The sequence below is a fragment of the Apodemus sylvaticus genome, chromosome 13 (assembly GCF_947179515.1).
Source record: "Apodemus sylvaticus chromosome 13, mApoSyl1.1, whole genome shotgun sequence".
Classification (NCBI taxonomy): Eukaryota; Metazoa; Chordata; class Mammalia; order Rodentia; family Muridae; genus Apodemus; species Apodemus sylvaticus.
The window spans coordinates 69,260,539-69,281,493 of NC_067484.1; the positions used below are offsets into that span (position 1 = coordinate 69,260,539).

Genomic DNA, 20,955 nt, shown 5'->3' on the forward strand with positions numbered 1-20,955 from the left:
GTCCTCCTCATTACCTTCTCCCTCTTGCTGGGCAAACACTGAGGCAAAGTAGTTTTATATAAAAATAGTACTTTATTTCTCATCAAAAAACACCAGCTGTGATGTCACATGTCATTAGCCAACTTGCTGAAGAGGATGAAACAAGACAAGGAGACCCTAGGATCAATATGCCATAGGGGTACGGGGTGACATTAAGCAGCCAGGTCATCCATGAATAGCAGCTGTCTGTTGGAGAGCTTGTATCCTATCCTGAAGCTGAGTTTCCTCCCGATGCTTTTCTAGGGCCTGCAGCCCTGACTGCTGCAGGAAGGCTTGGGCAGCCTGAGGATAGACAAGGACCAACATTTAAACCCTAAATCCCAATTCCTGGAGCTCCGTGGGCCAGCCCACTTAGACAGTACATTCCTAACAAGATGAAGGTTCTGACCTTCAGCCCACATAGGCTAGCCTTGCCAAGAGAAACAGATATAGGTAGGACTGAAAGAGAAGGGCACCATGGTAGATCAGTGGCCTCCGAACAAGAGATTGCAAACCAGACCCACCTCTGGCTGATGCAAGAATAGCAGCTGCAGCAGCTCCAAACTCTGGCCTACTACTTCGGTGTCAGAGAGAGCCAGTGTGTTAAGCAAGCAGGAGAGCAGGGGTCCTGGCCACAGCCGCTGGCAGTAAGCTGGACCCTTCTCTACGACATTGCACAGAACTGTGAGCACCTGCAGACACAAAGACATGTGCCCCCCCCCCAACAACAGATGAAAGCCAAAAATCATAATAGGATAAGCAAGGCTGACTACATACACAAGCACTATGACAAGCTCTTTTACATGTCATTCCCACAACCACCTCTGAGACATTACCCATTTATAAGGGAAGAGATTGGTGCTCCAGTAGTTTGCTGACTTGCCCAAGGACCATAAGCAGTAGTCAGGCTACGGCTAGGCTGTACTAGCTCTGAAACCATCCCACACCATCTACCAGCTCTCAGTTAAGGGTACTTAAGAAAGCCAGGTCTCTTCTTCCTAGTTGCTTTGTTGATGAACGCAGGTGGTACGCCAATACATACCAACATGCACACCGCATTCGAGAGTGGTAACAGCTGCAAGAGCGGCTCTATCAGATCCAGAGACAGCAAGGAGGTACAAAAAGCAGGACTATTAGCTGGAAAGGAAAATGTCACATGAGGTATCTTTAGCTCTGAACTGCTACCCCCCACAACCCTACCCACTACAACCTAGGCCGGAAAGAACTAGCCTCTAAATAAAAGCCCATATCCTGTTCAATCTCAAATAAGTACTGCTACTATCCAAGTGGGAGGCATATGGGCCTTCAAGGGTAAGAACCATGTCCCTGGAGCATGTCAAGCAGACTTTAGCATCTTCCTTGAGACTGTGCGCCCCCACATTCCATTCCATGAGACCCCTGACCACAAGTGTAACCCCAGGAGGATAAGAATTTCAGATACTGCCGGGCAATGGTGGCTCATGCCTGTAATCCCAGCACTCTGGGAGGCAGAGGCAGGCAGATCTCTGAGTTCAAGGCCAGCCTGGTCTACAGAGTGAGTTCCAGGACAGCCAGGGCTACACAGAGAAACCCTGTCTCGAAAAAAACCAAATCCAAAAAAACCAAAAATATCAGATACTTCCTTAACAACTTTAAGGGACAACCATTTCTGGATCTCAGATAGGGATTGATGGGGACAGCAACTCCTCCCAATAGGAGATGGGTACATTCTGTCCTGCTGCTGAAGTCCCCTGCCCTTGGTTCTTCGAGCCCAACTGTTCCCACTTCCTGTTTCTAGTAGCTTCAAGCTGTGAAGGTCAGTGACCAAGAGGCTAAACATGCCACAAAGGAAGGATTTTGTTTATAACATGTATATACATGGCATCCAGTACTCAATATGTGAATACATACTAGGAAGTTAGTGTGTGTACTACAGATGCTCTCTCGGGTGTGCAAGACACTGCGTCTCCACATGGGGGCGCTCTTACTTCATTTTCAGTCTCCTAATTGCAGGAACTTGAAGCCTAGGGTGGCCACATGCCCCAGAATTTTCAGAATGACTAGGTCAGAAGAGGAGACCCCTAGCTAACTGGATCTACAAGAAGTGCACTTCATCTGGATGATTTTTCTGACCGAAGCTTCAATAGAGTTTTATTTACAGAGCATCTCTGGCAATAATTGGTGAACAGCTAAGGTTGAGAGACAGGAAGAGGTGTGGGGTGGTTAACCCTGAGGAATTGCTTTCATCCCATCCTGAAGAGACTGAGACTCAAGCAATTTATTGGGAAAGGGAGGAGGAAAAGATTGCCTGACAGCCATGGGTATAGGGAGGGAGGGTCTTCCCTCAAAGGGGTCCTTTCAGGGACCCAAGGACCCACCCCTGTAAGATGGCTGTTTCACTGACAGGGTAGGGAAAGGTGTGGACCCCACCTGTAGTTTTTGAATTGTCTCCCAAACACCTGCCCCCCCTTATTCTCTGCCTTTCTCTCAATCTGTATTTTGTTTTCCTAACAAATCTACCCTTCCTTTGGCCTTAATGAATATTTTAATGATGATAAAAGACCTAGGCAGAATGTAATAGATACCTGTGAGGTTGTTGAGGAGCCAGAGGCCCTCAGGTAGCAAGGCAGGCTGCTTCTGAAGGAAGAACTGGAGAAAGATAAATAAGGCTGCCACAAGTCGCTCGTCTCTGAGCTCCATTTGCTGTCCCATGGCCTCCGCGGGCACCTCTGTTAGCAGGTTGCTTAGACACCGAAGCACGGGGCATGCGAGCTGCAAAGAGAAGTTGAGCGTAATAAAAATAGAGAAGGCAGAGACATACAGGCAGAGGATAAAGCAAGTCCCACACTCCCTCTCCCTCACCAGCTCCAGTCCCGCATCATCCATTCTCTGCACAGCCCCAGCCAAGTCCAACAGCAGCAGTGCCAGCGTGGGCAGAGCCCCGTGGGCGAGGAGCACAGCATTGTCGACCTGGCTGGGTGACAGGAAGCAGGCGGTCACCATCAAGTCAATCCTACCTTTAAGCTACAAAACAACCCAGTCTGTGGGTTTCCTAACCCACACCGCAGAGGGACGAAAACTCACCAAAGCAATTCAAGAAACTAAATTCAGTCCAAAGACTGACAAGTCATGTGTAGGGAGCCCCAGGAAAGACAGCTTCCCAATTGGCCTGTTACCTGCAAATGATATAGTGAAGGCACCAGGCAAACTCCATAGTAACCCCAAGGTTCAGCTTCGGGCCTGGTTGCATCAGTCGTAGCATCTGCTGGGGAAGACTGGAGCCCAGAATAGAGCTGCCAGCAACAGCAGACTGTGAGCAGGAACCATGGAGATAGCAATGGCTCCTCTCAAGCACTTACAGTGAGAAAGTCTCCAAACCCCAAATTCTCCCTAGCCAGGCAGTCAAAATGTGGAAATCAGATCTGACCAAGCACCCATGGCTATAGACGGTCACTCACAGCTGGGCATCTGAAGATAGAATTTGACTCACGGAATGATCTTCTCTGGAGCTTCCTTAGCCTGTAGAAGCTGGGACAAGGCATATCCAAGGGCTTCCAGCACAGCCACATGGGGGGACTAGGAACAGACAGGGTAGAGATCAGACTGGAAAATGGGTCCAAAGGACCCAGACTTAACCCTTTGAACAAGGGCAGAGGTTGGAGCTACCTTGCTTAAGCCAGTGGAGCATGTGGTGAGAAGCTGGGGGAGGGGGGCTTGCTAGGGAGAGACCCAGGAAGCACTCACCTGGATGCAGGCAGCAAAGGCCGGAACAATGCCCTGTGGCAGGAGCTGCCTTCTCACAGCCTCGCTCTCCACGATGAGGTTCCCCAGCGTGTACAGGCACAGCTCCTGAGAGCAGGCGACAAAAGCACTGGGCTGGCTGGGTTCATCTCACACCAAGCCAGCGATGGAAGAAGGAAGACGGCGATGGCGTGTCCCTGTCCTCGAAACTCACAACAGAGGGGAGATGATGGGTGCGTGCACTGGTTTTTTATTTTCCAGTACCTGCCAGCTCTAGCTGGCCCCAAAGGCATATATAAGCTCTAAGCCCAGAGCAAGGTTAAAAGGAAGAAGGCTTACTATGAAGTCTGAGCTGTGACCAGAGAGGTAGGTGAGGAGGTAGGAAGTAGCTGGCAGGCAGGCCTCAGCCACTGCAGACTGCTCAGAGTGAGAGAGCTCATGTAGGCACCGAGCCGCCTCAAGCTGCAGCAGGGCCTGGTTGCTGGTCAAGAGCCCGACAAGGGTCCGCATGCTGCCCTCCAGCCTGCATGAATGACACCAGAACCCTGCTAAGTCTGTGGTCTATCCCCGCCACTCTCATCCCTGGAAAGCCCCAGCCAACCAACCACTCACACCACCCACACTGACCTGATGAAGGTTAGCTGTGTGTCAGGGTGCTGTAAGCCTCGACGAAGGCTGACCAGAGCCTTCTCCCTCTCCTTTTCATCTGTTCCCCGTTGGGCTAGCCGAAGGAACTGCTGGACCTGGATCCCAGTACAGGAAAAGGATGACATGTAATTGTCATGAAGCACACCATAAGTCTCCTGTCTACCAACTCCATCTGTTGTATCTTCAATATCGACATAGATTCAGAACTTGTCACTGGTAACCACATGGACTGGTGGGACAAAGTAGGTTTGAGGTCAGCCTGGTCTACACAGTAAGTTCCAGGACAGCTGGAGCTACAGAGAGACCTTATCTCAAAAAACAAACCAACAGCCGGGTGGTGGTGGCGCACGCCTGTAATCCCAGCACTCTGGGAGGCAGAGGCAGGCAGATTTCTGAGTTTGAGGCCAGCCTGGTCTACAGAGTGAGTTCCAGGACAGCCAGGGCCACACAGAGAAACCCTGTCTCGGAAAAAAAAAAAACCAAATCCAAAACAACAACAACAACAACAACAACAAAAAAAATCCCCAACAAACTAATATGGCTACTAAGCACCATCTTTCAGGCAGGTCTGTTAGGCAAGGGATCCTGGTACCAGCCCCTACCACTAACTTCCAAAGAATCTGAACCTGTTTTAGCATCTGAAAAAATACTCTTTCTTCTAGGACTATTTCCAGGATAATATTAAACCTCTCCACCTGGTGAAACCTCGCTCCTTTCACCGGTCCTCCCCTACAGTCCAGCGGCACCTACAAACAGTATGTTTTAATCCTTCCATACTTCTGCGCATCTCTTGTGCAGTGATATACTCCAGACTCTATGTGTTTCAGATTTCTGTTCTTCGTGGCCTCAGGGAAGTTAGTATTTTCTAGCTTCCTCCAACAAACTTATGAGTTTTTCTTGTGCCTCATTTTCTTCCTATGATCAAAATGATAAGAAATCTGTTTCCTTCATCGGTCTCTGAACCCCTGAGCTCCATCTTGTCAGTCTTTGTGTGCCTCAATGCTCAATTGTCCTGGCATAAAGGAACCAGCCAGTGAATAAACATCATGCCTAGCAGCAACTGCTGTCAAGTAATATATTAACACAGGCATTACTAAAACCTACGCAATGTCTGCTGAATGTATAGACACTTTCATCTCCTCATTCAGTCTTGCTATGGAGCCCAAATTGACCTCAAACCCAGGGTACTTCTGCCTCAACCCTCTAAGTGATGGAATTAAGGGTGAGACATACCACACCTGCCTCCTGTCAGGATCTAGTTAGTTTGGAGAGCTGTATATGATGGTGCATACTAGTAATTCTAGTACCTGAGCTGAAGCAAGAGAATTGCCAGTTTGTGATACACTAAGAAAACAAAACAAACTTTAGATTTAGTGAAAGCACAGACCTTGAGACAGCTGGTATATGATCCAGGAACTGAAAATGAGACAGTAGCTGGGTTGCGGTTACTGACAAGTCAGTAAGAGGTTAAACTATGTATAGTTTAACAGGTTGATGGAAGGATTTTGGTTTCTGTGTTTTAAAAAGGAATAGGGTAGCAAATGAAGACCCTTTTAAAAGGATGCATCATCCTACGCTAGTGACACCAACGCTAGAGAGACCCCATAGATTCGGGAACTCTTTAAAGAAGTTTAAAAACAATAGGCAATGACTTGATTGATGATGGACTGATATAAGGAGGAGGGGCACTGAGTGGTACAGGATAATTCAACTTGTTTCCGGCTTGATCCAGCGAATAGCTGGAGGTTAAGAGTGGCTGGCATTCAGAAGTGGATTGCCCAGCCTCTCACCTCGGCTTCCCCAAGAAGCACAGCTGCACTCTGGCCTCCGGCTTCTTCCGGAGCGTCTTCCCTCAGCAGCCTCTTGCTAACCAACTGCTGCTCCCTCCGCGCCTTCCGCAGGGCTGGGGGCAGAGGAACGGCTCAGTTAAGGATGAGAAGCTTGACCGCACACACTCGGCTCAGAGTCAGGAGTCTCTTTTCCCTACTCCCAACCGCCACGTGTGCATTTCCCCTAGCTCCCTGTCCGTCCACACCTGCCTCCCGCTCCCGCCGGCGGCGCCGCAGCTCCTCCACCCCAAATGCCAGCGTCCTGAGGCGGCTCTGCCGCCTACTCCACATCTTGCAGCCAAAGGAAATCCCAGAGCTCGGCGGATACTGCTTGGCCCGGGGAAGGCTGGGACTGCGCAGGCGCAGAAAACCAGAAGGCCCAAAGGGGGGGGGAAGGCCACTCCCCGCATAGGGGTCAGGGGGTGGGGCCGTAGATCAGGGCGGGGCGAGGGCGGGGCCAAGCCGGAATTTCGTAGTTGGTAGGCCGACTCCGCTGTCTCTCAGAACTCAAGCTCGTGAAAGATATCTCCCCAGGCCTGCGGTGTCACCGTCAGCTCAGCAAGCACACGCTCACTCTAAGAATTCACTAATTGGCTTCCACTGATGAGCACTTCCTAAATGCTCGAAGCATAATTATTCCATTGAGAGATGGCTTTAAGAGCATGTACTGCTCTTCCAGAAGGGGCCTGGGACCAATTTCCAGCACTCACCTCAGGCAGTTCACAACTACCTACCTATAACTCCAGTGCCTGCATGCATGTGATGACATGCACGCACACTAGACATACCATAAAAATAAATCTTGCTGGGCTTGGTGGTACATGCTTGTAATTCTAACACTCAGGAAGTGAAAGCAGGATTCCTGAGAGTTTGAAACTACCTGGCTCACACACCAAGTTCTAGGCCAGCCGGGGCTTCATAATAGAATCCTATAAAAGTAACTTTTATCCTCCTGATCTAATGTCGCTCACTGCCTTTGTCTGCTCACCTAGGCCTGGTCCTGGAAGCTTCTGCCTCAGTACAATCTAATCTAGGCCTACAATATTTTCAGCCTCTTAGATTTGCTGCTGAATAAGATCACGCCTTCTTAGTTGTTGCTGATCTCTAGGGGTCTGATTCAACTCAGCTGTTCTGGCCCAAACCCCTCCCTCACCGAGCTGACGGATTCAATCTGGCCTCTCTCTCAGCCTCTGACTTCTTGCTCTGTTTGACCTGTAAGGGTCCATGATTCACCAAAAAATGATACCCAGGACTCAAATAGTATGTAAAAGCAAAGAGTGTTTTATTCTGCCGAATTCCAGCGTGCTGGAATCTCCCATTGCCAAGAAAAAGAGACACCCAACTGAGCTTGCAATTTAACGCACACTAGGGAATGCCAGGGCAGGCGACCTCTATGCTAATCTGTTGGGTCCATCTCTGTGGACATTCCATCACCAGGGTGTGGGGGCTGGAAACTTGCTGGGGGGGTCTGGAAACTGTTCTTGAGGAAGTAGCTGAGGAAGTCTGGAAACTGCTGCTGACCCATTGTCCTTGCCTCAGGCTGGGTGGCAAGGCAGCTTCTGAGGCCTAGAATTGCCCAGTTTGTGGAAACAGATATTTAGGCCTAGTCTCCTTAACTACCAATTTGAAGCCTGGAATGGAATCAGCCTAGCCTTCTCAAACCTCAAACTATCTCTGTCAATCCTGTGCTAGTCTTTTGGCTCCTCGTTCTCCAGATCATTCTGTCTTCACTCATGTGTCTAGCTTGTTCTTTCTCTACAACCTGTCTCTGAACAACTATCCCAGTAAAAATGCCTCTGTTGCCTTTACTGCTGCCACAGCCTCCTCTCTCTCTCTCTCTCTCTCTCTCTCTCTCTCTCTCCCTCCCTCCCTCTCTCCCTCCCCACTCTGCCCCTTAAGTAGTTTCCCCCTTCCTCTCTCTTCTCTTGAGAGTTGGGCATATCCTATTCTGTCAAATCTTTCCCTAATTTGCCACATGAAGTCACTTTCAAACATGGCTGATTCCTTCTACAAACTAACTTTCTCTGTTTTTTTAAAAGATTTATTTATTTGTTTATTTGTTTATTTATTTATTTATTTATTTATTATGTGTAAGTACACTGTAGCTGTCTTCAGACATACCAGCAGAGGGCATCAGATCTCATTAAGAATGGTTGTGAGCCACCATGTGGTTGCTGGAATTTGAACTCAGGACCTTCAGAAGAGCAGTCAGTGCTCTTAACCACTAAGCCATCTCTCCAGATCACAAACTAACTTTCTATGTGGTCAAATATCCTACAACAGGATCCCTTGTAGAAAGGGGGTAGGGGTAGTAACTAAAAATAAATCTTTTTATTTAATAAACATTTGTTTATTTTTATGTGTATGAGTGTTTTACCTGGATGTATGTCTGTGACTGTTTGTGTAACTGGTGCCTGTGGAGGCCAGAAGACAGCACCAGAGTCCCTGGAACCGGAGTTAGAGACAGGTTTTATTTTGGGTTTGTCAGGAGTGGGGAAGCCTGGTTTGTTTAGTTTGGTTCTTTTGTTGTTGGGGTTTTTTGTTTGTTTGGCTTGGTTTGGGTTTTCTTTTTTTCTCTTTTTTCTTTCTTTCTTTTTTTTCTGAGACAGGGTTTCTCTGTGTAGCCCTGGCTGTCCTGGAACTCACTCTGTATACCAGGCTAGCCTCAAACTCAGAGATCCGCCTTCCTCTGCCTCCCAAGTGCTGGGATTAAAGGCATGTGCCACCACCGCCAGGCTTGGTTTTGGTTTTCAAGACATGATTTCTCTGTGTAGTCCTGGCTTGGAATTCACTCTATAGACCAGGCAGGCTGTGAACTCAGAGATCTATCTGTCTCTGCCTCCTGAGTGCTGGGATTAAAGGCAAGCAAGCACCACCACCCAGAGTAATTAGTTTTGTTTGATTTTTTGTTTTCGTTTGTAAAAATAATATTTAACTGCCATTCGGATGCTGGGAATTGAACCCACATCCTCTGGAATAGCAACCAATGCTCTTAACACAATGTACCCCAACACCCACCCAGCCTAAGGACCTCTGGTAACACCTAGCAGTCGAGATATTTATGAATTAGTTGATTTCTTACCATTCCCTGGTCACTCCTAACAACAGCCAATCTCAGGCCAAAAAGGGAGCTTTTTGACCTGTGCTGACTAGTTTTGTGTCAACTTGCCACAAGCTAGAGTCATTTTTGGAAGAGGGAACCTCAACTGAGAAATTACCCACACAAGACCGGCCTGTGGACAAGTCTGTCGTGTGTTTTCTTGACTGATTAGTGTGGAAGGACCCAGATCACTGAGTGGTGCTCTCCCTGGGCTGGTGGTCTTAGATGCTACAAAACAGGAGGCTGAGCTGGCCATGAAGAGCAAGCCAGCAAGCAATAGTCTTCCATGGCCTCTATTTCAGTTCCTGCCTTGACTTCCCTCAGTGATAGACGGTTGTTACCTGGAAGTGTAAGATGAAATAAACCCTTTTCTCCTCAAGTTGCTTTTGGGTCCTAATGTTTCATCACAGCAATGGAGACCTAACTAAGGCACGCCCACTCTCCACCCTTTCCTCCTGCTTTCTCCCTGTAACTATCCCCAGTCTATAGGTCCACAAACTCTCTGGTTTTCCTCAGCTAGAGTCTGCTCTTCCTCAGGTTCTCTCAGGTTAAACCTGTTCCTTTGTGAAGTCACGTGTTTCCTTCTTCGTCCTCTCTCTAAGCCTTCCATAGCTGTCACTCAGTCACAGTTATAATCTGTTGATTGTTTTCTCTCATACTTCCTTCCCAGCTCCAAGAGAATTAGTATTTTGGTGGCATGATGATTTTCCTTGGTGCCTCTATGTTTTAGGATGTTGCCCCTAAGGCAAAGCACTGTGTGTAGCCTCACAGGAATGAAGGTCCTTGAAGAGACACTTGTCTCTCTTATTTTGGTTATCACACTATTGAAATAGTGGACCCCAAGAAACCAGAATTTTCCCCCAGAAAACTCATACTGGAAAAAGAGAAAATCTAAAGCTAAACACGTGACCTCATGCCAGGCAGAGGAGGGACTTGTCATCCAAGTTCCAGGAATTTTCTGCTGGGAAAACAAAGAAAAGGGCTAAATAAAGCCTGGAACTGGCCAGACAGAGGAGGACCTTGCCCTCCAGAAATCGATTTCACACAGTGCCGAAGGCTTCTCTCTCAAACCACTTGCTAGGGAGATTAGGGCCCAGACAGTGATAGGCAAGACCCCTTGACTGGGTAGCTGCTTAGCTATGCATAGCCCAGACCCTCTCCATAAACTTTAACCTCACTTCAGGATCCTGAAGATAGATGGTGAGGGGATTACTGTACGTCTTTGTTCCTCTTCCCAAGATGGTCCCACCAAATAAATACCTTTTTAAAAATATGACCCCATGTCAGGAACAATAAAAATGATGAAAGTGAATTGTTCTTTTAAGCAATTTGTATTTGGGGCTGGAAAGACAGGTTACAGGTTAAGAGCAATGGCTGCTCTTCCAGAAGACCCTGGTTCAGTTCCCAGCACCCACAAGGCAGCTCACAACTATCTGTAACTCTATTTCCAGGAGCTCCGACACCCTTACACAGACATACATGCAAACAAAACACCAACGCACATAAAAAAAAAAAGCAAAAACAGAATCACCAAAGAAATCTTTAAAAAAGAGATTGATTTTTATTTTATATGTGTGACCATTTTGGCCATGTGTGTATCTGTATGTATATATACTATTTGTGTGCCTACTGCCCCCAGAAGTCAGAATAGGGTGCTAGATCCCCTGCACCTGGAGTTGTAGATGGTTTTGAACTGCCATCTAGGTGCAGTGAACCAACCTACCAGGTCAAAAGCAAGTGCTTTTAGCTATAGGCATCTCTCCACAAACTGTTTTTCATACCAACTTCCTTCCTCTGAATTGCGTCAGCCAAAGAAGTCTGCAGTCTTTACCACAAAATAGCCAGTTAAATATCTGCAGATATTTAACACCTTGTACCGTGTCTCTGACCCCAATATCCTTCCAGCCCTGGGACAGTCATTTACTGATCACCCATTATGTACCATCATCCTGTAGTGATGGAGCTAATGTCTGGACCCCTTCCCCTTGCAACAAGCTTGCAGCAGTGGCAGCTTCTCCTCTTCCTCCTCCTCCTCTGTTTCCTCCTCTTCCTCCTCCTCTTCTTCCTCTGTTTAGACACCAACCTCTGTCCTCCACATGTACACATGTGTGCATACCACACACACACACACAGAGAGAGACAGAGAGAGAGAGAGAGAGAGAGAGAGAGAGAGAGAGAGAGAGAGGAACCCAGATATCTGAGGTCAAGAAACTTGCCTGAGTCTCACATTCTCAGCCCTTAGTTCTGTGTATAGTCAGCTATGCTTAGTGAAACTCATCACGGATATCACAGTGACCTGGCCTGGATTTGAGGCACGATTCAGGGAATATAGGGAATGCTCAACAGGATATATAATAGGAGGTATGCTCTGAGGTTTCCTTGTTTGGATTGAGAACAGACATGCAGCTATTCATCAATTAACACTTCTGTGGAAATAAAATATCATCATTAGACAAGGCGACACATGCCTGTAATCCCAGGATCCAGGAGGCAGAGGCAGACAGATCTCCGAAAGATCTTGTCTTTAAAAAAGGGGGTGTGGTGAGAGGGAGGAATTGGAAGGAGGGAGGGAGGGAAAACTTGGGTCAGGATATAATATACTATGAGAGAATAAGTAAAAAAATAAAGCAAATGAATAAGGATAAAAGTGATAGATTGAGACAGTAGTGTCACCCTCTGATCTGCATAAGAGCACACACACACACACACACAGAGAGAGAGAGAGAGAGAGAGAGAGAGAGAGAGAGAGAGAGAGAGAGAGAGATGATTCCAAGTAGGATTCTCTCCCAAAGTCTAGGGATGTAAACCTGTGAGGACTACTATAATTTTATGGTTGTGATCTTTCACCTATGGAACACCGGTTTCTTTTCTTCTATCAAAACGAGTGATGGAAAGATGCTTCTCTCAGGCCAAATTGGAAGCTGGAATTACCCCCAAAGGCAGATGCAAAGGAGTTCTCACATCAGGGAGCCTCCAACCCTTTAGAGATAGAGTCAGTGGGTTTCCAAAGAAAGAAGCAGCAGATGCTAGGATGATCCCTCTAATGCATTTATTAAAGTACTTACCTACCAAGAAGGGCTGTGACATCTTCAAGACAGCCGGTAAGGGAAAGAGGTTCCTCCTAAATATGTCCGGGTCACAGGAAGTTTGAATGAGGGTTGGAAGCGTACAGTCTGGTGTTGGTTTTCTTTAGCGTTTTAGCAATCTAAATACCTTTTCTAATGCCCAGAACCCCTGATTGGGTTAAAAAAAAAAAAAAAGACATCTTACAAAGACAGACTGCCAAAGGCACTGTGAATTTCTTGGTCAAGACAAGAAAAAAGTGAAGACTCTGGAGTGTCTGGCAGAGCGTCCGTCCCTCCCGGCAAAACACTTCACTGCAGTGTTTATTAGAAGTGAGTGGGGCTGTTAGGAGGAAGGGAAGTGGGGAAGCAGTTAGAGTTCACAGAGGACAGGACAGGGTGACATCCCAGGGTTATATAAACTTACAGGGGCTGCCAGATTGGTCAGAAACTGCTTTAGAAAACACCTTGCTGCAGTTGGGCATAGTGAGATATGCTTGTAATCCCAGAAGGTGTAGGCAGGTGAATTTCTGTGAATTCTAGGCTAGCTTGGTCTACATAGTGAGTTCCAGGATATCCAGGGCTATATAGTGAAACCTTCTAAAACATAATGATGACAACGACGACGACGACGACGAGTGTATCACTATCAAATACCACATTTTGCTTTCTTTTGTTTTTGAAACAAGGTCCCTATTAATCCAGAGCTGTCCTGGAACTCTGTTTCTAGAGCAGGCTAGCCCTAAACTCAAGCTGGCCTACTTCTGCCTCCTAAATGCTGGAATTAAAGGCATGCCACACTAACCTAGCTAGCTTTTTAAAGAAAAGTATTGAACAAGCTGGGCATGATGGCTTGCACCTGTAATCCTAGCATTTGGGAGGCAGAAGCAGGAGGAAAATAGCGTGTTCAAGGCGGGGCTAGATTGGGCTACTAGATTGAGAGATCATGGGGAGATGGGAGAGGTAGAGAGTGGGAGAAGAATGAATAAAGAATGGAGTAAGATGGGGAGAAGGAGAATTGTTTTTCATATTAATTCTCAACCGTAAGCTTTATTCTCCCTCTGGAATCCATAGATAAGTTCACAATCTTTCCACAAATGTCCAATTAGACTCAAAGAAAACCAAGGCTTGGATTAGGACAGCGGGAAATTGCTAGCCACTAAGACTAGGGGGAAATGGAGCTGAATCGAGGGGACTGAGCAACAGAATGATGATCTAAGGCACTGGTGTGATTCACCCTTTTCCTGTACGCACCAGACAAGCCGGTGCGCATAGGTCATCCTCCTGGCACAGAATGCCCTAATGCCACTTAGAACTCTTCCTGTTTTCGTCCCTCCCTGAAAAAAAAAAAAACGCTTCATTGCAATATTTACTAGAAGTGAGTGGGACTGTTAGGAGGACGAGAAGCAGTTAGAGTTCACAGAGGAAGGGACAGGGTGACATCCCAGGATTACATAAATTTACAGGGGCTGCCAAATTGGTCAAACAAGCCGGTGGATCCTGGAAGCCAGAGAACACCGCTGTGAAGGAAAGAAACTGAAGCCTTTCTCCGAGCCTGTCTGGGCTGTCAAACTCTCAGAATCTACCGACCATGGTGAGTCAGACTATCTCGGGGTGGAACTGGGACCAACCTGTTCAGAAATCTCAGGGGCTGGCTGGAGTCTCCCTGACCCCTTCTTTCTCCTCAGGAGAAGCTCAGCTTCTTGCTGTTGCTTCTGAAGCTGGTGCATGCCTCTCCCGCCACACCAGAACCCTGCGACTTAGAGGCAGGCAAGGAAAGTATCCGCTGCTCCTGCAACTTCTCAGAACCGCAGCCGAATTGGTCCAGCGCTTTCCTTTGTATGGCAGCGACAGATGTGGAGTTCTACGGTGGCGGCCGCAGTCTGGAGCACTTACTAAAGCGCGTGGACACCGAAGCAGATCTGGGGCAGTTTATTGATATTATCAGGCCTCTACCCTTGAAGCGGCTTACCGTGCGGGCAGCGCGGGTTCCTACTCGGATTCTATTCGGAGCCCTGCGTGCGCTCGGGTATTCGGGCCTTCAGGAATTGACTCTTGAAAACCTCGAGGTAACCGGCACTGCGTCGCCGCCGCTTCTGGAAGCCACAGGACCCGATCTCAACACTTTGATCCTCCGCAACGTGTCGTGGGCAACAAGGGATGCCTGGCTCGCAGAACTGCAGCAGTGGCTAAAGCCTGGACTCAAAGTACTGAGTATTGCCCAAGCACACTCACTCAACTTTTCCTGCGATCAGGTCCGCGTCTTCCCTGCCCTTGCCACCTTAGATCTGTCTAACAACCCTGAATTGGGCGAGCGAGAACTGATCTCGGCCCTCTGTCCGCACAAGTTCCCGACGCTCCAAGTTTTAGCGCTGCGCAACGCGGGGATGGAGACGCCCAGCGGCGTGTGCTCTGCGCTGGCCGCCGCAAGTGTGCAGCTGCAAGGACTGGACCTTAGTCACAATTCACTGCGGGTTACTGCAGGCGCTCCGAGTTGTCGCTGGCCTAGTCAGCTAAATTCGATCAATCTGTCTTTCACTGGGCTGGAGCGGGTACCTACAGAGCTGCCAGCCAAGCTCAGCGTGCTTGATCTCAGTTACAACAGGTTGAAGAGGAAACCTAGGCCAGATGAGCTGCCCAAAGTGGAGAACCTGTCACTTCAAGGAAATCCCTTTTTGGACTCTGAATCCCACTCGGAGAAGTATAACTCTGGCGTAGCAGTGGGCTTGTCAGCGGGAACTCTGGCTTTGCTCCTAGGGACCGCCTCTTTGTTTAAGGAACTTTTACATCCTCCTGGTTTCTGAGGGCCCTGGTCAACGAATCCTCTGCTTTAAATTTATTAAAATCTGAAACCACGATGTAAGGAAAGAAAGGCAGCCAAGATGGTCCAATGGGTAAAAGCCACCAAGCTTGACCCCTGATTTTTTTCCCCCGGTTTTTCGAGACAGGGTTTCTCTGTGTAGCCCTGGCTGTCCTGGAACTCACTCTGTAGACCAGGCTGGCCTCGAACTCAGAAATCTGCCTGCCTCTGCCTCCCAAGTGCTGGGATTACAGGCGTGCACCACCACTGCCCCGCTTGACCCCTGATTTTGAGCCCCAGGATCTACACGGTAGGAAGAAACTCACTCCTGAAAGTTGTCCATCTGTGCTCACGAATAAATATTTTTAAAATAACAATGTGGTTGTTGGTTTTGTTTGGGATTTGTTGTTTTGTTTGTTTTGTTTTGTTTTTGAGACAGAGTCTGGCTATGTGTCCTTAGCTGGCCTCAAACTCACAAAGATCTGCCTGTCTCTCTCTTAAAAAAAAAAAAAAAAAAAAAAAAAAAAAAAACACTTCTTTTTTTAAATTTTTCACTTATACAAGTACACTAGCTGTCTTCAGACACATCAGAAGAGGGTATCAGATTCTATTACAGATGGTTGTGAGCCACCATTTGGTTGCACTCAGGACCTCTGAAAGAGCAGTTGGTACTCTTAACCGCTGAGCCCTCTCTCCAGCCCCTGCCTTTGCCTCTCAAATGCTTGGGTGAAAGGGATGTACCTCCGTACCTCCATTCCCAGTTTATATAATCCTGAACCATGACTTCAGGCCACTCACTCTTCAGAGCTTTACTGAGTATCTGCTAAACGTCAGGCTCAGTGCTAGATGAGGAATTCATTTTTTTTTTTTGTTTTTTTTTTTTGTTTTTGGATTTTTTTTTCCTGAGACAGGGTTTCTCTGTGTAGCCCTGGCTGTCCTGGAACTCACTCTGTAGACCAGGCTGGCCTCGAACTCAGAAATCCTGGGTCCTCAGAGTGCTGGGATTACAGGTGTGTGCCACCACTGCCCACGAGGTATTCATTCTTAAACTTTCTCCGTCTCCTTGGTAAACCTACCTCTCCTCAAGAAAAGAACTGCAGAGAAGTGTTCTGGAGCTCGAGCTGAGGAGGATGATGAGTAGTGAGGGCCTTCAGAGCAGATCACTGGGCACTGAGGGTTAAAGGAGGCCGAATGGAAATTGAGGTTTGGATGAGAACCGCCTCCTCAGGCTCATCCGTGTAAATACTAGACCCGCCCCCCTCCGCTGGTGAAACTGTGGAAGGAAAAGAATGGCCTTGTAAGAGGAGGTTGAGAGGGCGGGGCTTTGAGACTCAAAGGTTCACGCCCTTCCCAGTTAGCTCTCTGCCTTGTGCTTGGTGATCATGAAAGGAATGAGACCTCACCAAGCCAGAGGCCACATTCCCTACCATTATAGTCATGGACTCTAACTGATCCTCTAGACCAGTGTTTCTGAACCGTCCTAATGCTGAGACCTTTACATACAGTTCCTCATGTGGTGCTGATTTTTGTTGCTACTTCATAACTGTAATTTTGGCTGCTGGTATGACCCATGATATAAATATCTGTGTTTTCCAATGGTCCTAAGTGATGCCTGTGAGAGGGTCACTCAACCCCCAACTTTCAAGAGCCAAAGGTAATAAAACCTCCCACCATTTTCTTATATTCTTCCTTTCTCTGCCACACCCCAGGAGTGGGGATGGGGACATGGAGATGTATCCTGTCCTACATGAACTTTGAGTTTGTAATTCCAGCTGTCCTTGTCCCTTATACAAAACTTCTGTGACTTTCACCTTGTCAAACTCTCACCCACCAACGGAGGATTTGTATAGGATTCAAATGCTGATTTCTGTACCCCCACCCCAATCTGGTTGCAATCTTTATTCTGAAAACTTTCCATCTTAATGTTGTATAAACATTGCTCCCCAATTGGTCAATAAGGAAGATGCTCAGCAGTGACTGAGCAGAGGAGGGGAAAGGCCTAGACTGTTGTTTTTAAAACAAAATCTCAAACATTTGATTTGTCAAATGAAGACTCGGGAGCCAGATACTGTGGTGGGAGCCTGTTAGCTCAGAGAGGCAGAGAAAGCTCCCAGCTGACCTCCCAGAAGGAAAAAAGCTCTTTCTCCTTCTCCATGATGTCTTAAATACCTTCGACTCAAAGACTCTCTTTTTTTCCCTGGGTTTTCTTATGTATGATCCCTGTCAACTGTTTGCTTGCTCCAGCTCTTGACCTATTATTAAGTTTACTTAGCTCTAGTTGACAGAAAGCTCTCGGCTTAAAAGTGTGCACTAGGGCTGAGCCACACCTCAACAATTTCAGGATTCCCAATAGGATCAAATATCCTAACACAAGGCAGGCATAACATGGCCACCATTTCAAGGCCATTTCAGAACCTGAGAGTAGACAAACAAAACTGAGTTTCATGTGGTTAGAAAGAGCGAAAGACCATTGGCATGGAAGCTAGATATATTTATACAATTAAGGACTCATTCCATGCACTAAACCCTGGGAAATGGGCAGGAATAAAACAGAAGCTCCTTCTCCTATGGAGTTTAAATCCTAGTTGGATATGGATGCTATGAACTAAATAGCTGTGTCTTTTGGGGATGTGTTCCATAGCTTATTTGGTAGACTGCTTGCCTAGCATGCACAGAGCCCTGAGTTCAACAACGAGTGCTACATCAACCCCATAAAACCAACATTCAAGGATGGAGGCAAGAGGCTAAAAAGTTCAAGGTCATCTTTGGTTACATAGTAAACCTGAGGCTAGCCCAAAATATAAGAGATTGTGTTTTTTTAAGAACCCACTGAGATTCATATATTAAAAGCTGGGCACGGTGACACATGCCTATACCTCCAGCACCCAGGTGGCTGAGCCAGGAGAATTATGAATTCTGAGCTACACAGTAGAACCCTGTCTCAACAAAACAAACAAAAATTCATTTGTTGACACCCTGATTCACAGAGTATCAGTATTTAGAAATGAGTTTCCCAAGGAGCTAATTAGGTTAGTCTTAAGGGTGGGACCTAATCCAGTAGAATTATCAGAAAAGATACTAAGTGCCCACACTTTATAGACCAAGGTGGGAATATAAAAAGTGAGAAAGAAGTGAGCCCTCACTAAAACCCACACAGTGTCTCATAATTGTCGGGAATTCCAGTTCCAGGGAATCCTGGTCTACATGGAGAGTTACAGGACAGCTACGGTTACAGCCCTGTCTCAGAAAAAGAAAGAAAGAAATTAATAGAGGAAAAAGAGAGGAAACTATCCAAAAGTGGGAGAGGTGTCCAAGGGAGAGAAAGCCATTAAATTTCTTTTGTCAAGAGATTTTATAGAGTAATGGCAGAAATAGTACATAGCTGAAGTAATCTCTGTTAAGACTGGTTAATTCCAGTGATATCACAAGTCTGTGTGTTGCTCATGCCTACCCAGTTATGGGTCCTTGAAACCCCCTCTGATTATCTCTAACTCAAGCTCTGACTGACTTGCTTTCTGTCAATCTCACATCAGCCGGTGCTACTTCCCTCTGAACTTAAAGTTGACTCAATTGCTGATAATTTTACTAAGTTGTCTTTGTTCTTACATTTATAGGTTCAGCTTATAGTTTTACCATGGAAAACAGTTAACTCTATTCCATCTTCCAAGATGTGGCTGTAGTCTTTCTTGGTTATTTAGTGCCTTTTGGGTGGAAGCTTCTTACTAGATCTTTCCTTACACTTGAGTTGGTTACAATTAGCTGTATTCAAAGCAAGACTATAAAAAAGGACTATAATGCCTTGCATACGTCCCTCAAAGGTTTCAGAGTGGGGGTGAGGTAGAGGAAGGGTAAATACTGGCTCAGATCCTTGTCCATCTTATCTGTTTAACTTGACTATCTTGCACATAGACAAGCCCTCTTACACATCTTTATTAGTGTTCTCGACTCTGCAGTTAGTTATAACTCTAATCTTTCTTTTAATCCTGGCATCTATTTAACTATTTTTAAAAAGATTTATTTATTTATGTATATGAGTATTCTATTTACAAGTATGCCTGCATGACAGAAGAGGGCATGTGGTTGTTGGGACTCGAACTCAGGACCTCCGGAAGAGCAGCCAGTTCTCTTAACCACTGAGCCATCTCTCCCACTTGCCAGTGCCTATTTCTTATTGTTAACATATGTGAGCCATCTGCAGTTTTCTCCATGAGGTTTCCCTTCTCTAGGAACTAAAAGTTAGCACCTGCATCAATGGGGAAATAAACTGGTCAAGCAACTGTGATAAACAACAAAGCCCAGTGAGATCAGGAGTCTTCCTTAGTCAGCCTCCAAAGTCGTGCCTATAGGAATCCCAGCAAGCACTCCACCCTTTACTGGAAGATTGAGTGAGAAGAATGGGTTTAGGGATGAGTATTGCTATCAAGAAGACATAGAAAACAATGCTACATAGCACATACGCCAAAGAAGAACAAGACTCTCCTAGCTGACTTTGGAGATTAGAGAGCCTGCTCCTAGTGTCAAGACATGTGAGATCTGTTTTTCTGGACAGCACCCAGCAGCCTAGAGAGAAAATGTATTCATCTAAGATTGAAATGGGAAGTACAAGGCATCCCAGAGAAAACCCAAGATTGAGAAATTTGAACTGAGACAGCAAGGCTGAGTAGTGTGGGAGGCCAGTGAAGGAAGGAAGTGAAGAAAGGAAGGAGATTAAGATTAAGAGAAGCGGGGCTTCCACATGGCACTCTGTGGCCAGAGAGTCGATGGGGGATGGCTTTGTTTTCTGCTGAAGGGTGAAATGTGGTCATAGGATTATCTGAGCCAAGATCTGTTTGCTTCTAGCTTCTTCTTTTTCTTTCTGTCACCTGGAGCTAACATGCCCTAGGTCTTTTTCTCAACTCCCCAAAGAAAAGAATTTTACCCTGAAAACAAATTCACTTTTTGTTCTCTCTCGTTCATTCTGTCCCCCAACCTATACCCTCCAGCCACTTCTAATGCTCATTCCCAAGATCTTTTTAAGATACTTTTAAGCCATTTAAAATCATATTATATAAAGGACATTTGAGCCCCAATTTGAATCATTGTGGCAAAACCCTTTTGAAGTTATGCTATGTAATTAGGCTGTCCTCAAACAGGAAATCCTGCTTCTACATCCTGGGTGCTAGGTATATGTCACCACTCCCAGCAAGACATTTCTTAACTTGCTAGTTATGTTTTCCCTCCTCTCCTCCTTCTCCTTTCTTGTTTGTTTGTTTAATGTGTTCAAGACAGGGTCTTTCTGCGTAGCCCTAGCTACGCAGTTGGTCCTCAAACTCACTCTGTGGGTAGGCTGACCTCAAACTCAGAGATCCTGAATGCTGGAATTAAATGGGTGAGCCACTACATTCAGATTGGCTTAACTTCTTCAAACCAATGTAATATCCCACATCAAAGGAATACATTTTTTCCTACGATTATTTGAATAGATTCAAAAGAAACTTTTGGCAAAAATCCATCTCCTTTCATGAAAAACATTCAACAAAAGAAAAATCTAGAAAGTTTCCTCTTGTGGTCATGAAGTGTACAGAAAAATGTGAGCTGAAACCACATTTCATGATGAAAGACTAGATATCTTTTCTCCTAAGATCAGCAACAACACAAGGATAGATGTTTTCAAAGCCTCTAGTCAACAGTTTACTGGTCATGTTAATTCATCATGACTTTATTTCAAAATACAAAGTTTCAAAATACAAAGCAGGCTGGGAAGGTTACTCTGTAGGCTTAGAGTTTTCAAAACATACT

At 46.4% G+C, this 20,955-nt stretch overlaps 2 protein-coding genes across 4 annotated transcripts; one reads left to right on the forward strand and one right to left on the reverse strand.

Annotated features, from left to right (window-relative positions):
* Nucleotides 1-49: 49 nt before the first annotated feature.
* On the reverse strand, nucleotides 50-12,514 carry Tmco6 (transmembrane and coiled-coil domains 6). 3 transcript variants are annotated; one of them, XM_052156114.1, is made up of 12 exons: nucleotides 12,381-12,514; nucleotides 6,177-6,289; nucleotides 4,366-4,481; nucleotides 4,078-4,261; nucleotides 3,742-3,846; nucleotides 3,488-3,573; nucleotides 3,174-3,290; nucleotides 2,860-2,971; nucleotides 2,583-2,769; nucleotides 1,061-1,155; nucleotides 543-710; nucleotides 50-321 (listed from the first exon to the last, which is right to left on the reverse strand). In XM_052156114.1, exons 1-12 carry the CDS (start codon nucleotides 12,400-12,402, stop codon nucleotides 205-207), a joined length of 1,422 nt encoding a protein of 473 aa, XP_052012074.1. In that variant the 5' UTR covers nucleotides 12,403-12,514; the 3' UTR covers nucleotides 50-204. The 3 variants fall into 3 exon arrangements, with proteins under 3 accessions (XP_052012074.1, XP_052012072.1, XP_052012075.1); XM_052156112.1 differs by lacking the exon at nucleotides 12,381-12,514 and adding an exon at nucleotides 6,422-6,581; XM_052156115.1 differs by lacking the exons at nucleotides 543-710; nucleotides 12,381-12,514 and adding an exon at nucleotides 6,422-6,581.
* Nucleotides 12,515-13,658: 1,144 nt separating this feature from the next.
* Nucleotides 13,659-15,554, forward strand: Cd14 (CD14 molecule). Its single transcript, XM_052156116.1, has 2 exons — nucleotides 13,659-13,971; nucleotides 14,066-15,554. Exons 1-2 carry the CDS (start codon nucleotides 13,969-13,971, stop codon nucleotides 15,179-15,181), a joined length of 1,119 nt encoding a protein of 372 aa, XP_052012076.1. The 5' UTR covers nucleotides 13,659-13,968; the 3' UTR covers nucleotides 15,182-15,554.
* The last annotated feature ends 5,401 nt before the right edge of the window (nucleotides 15,555-20,955 follow it).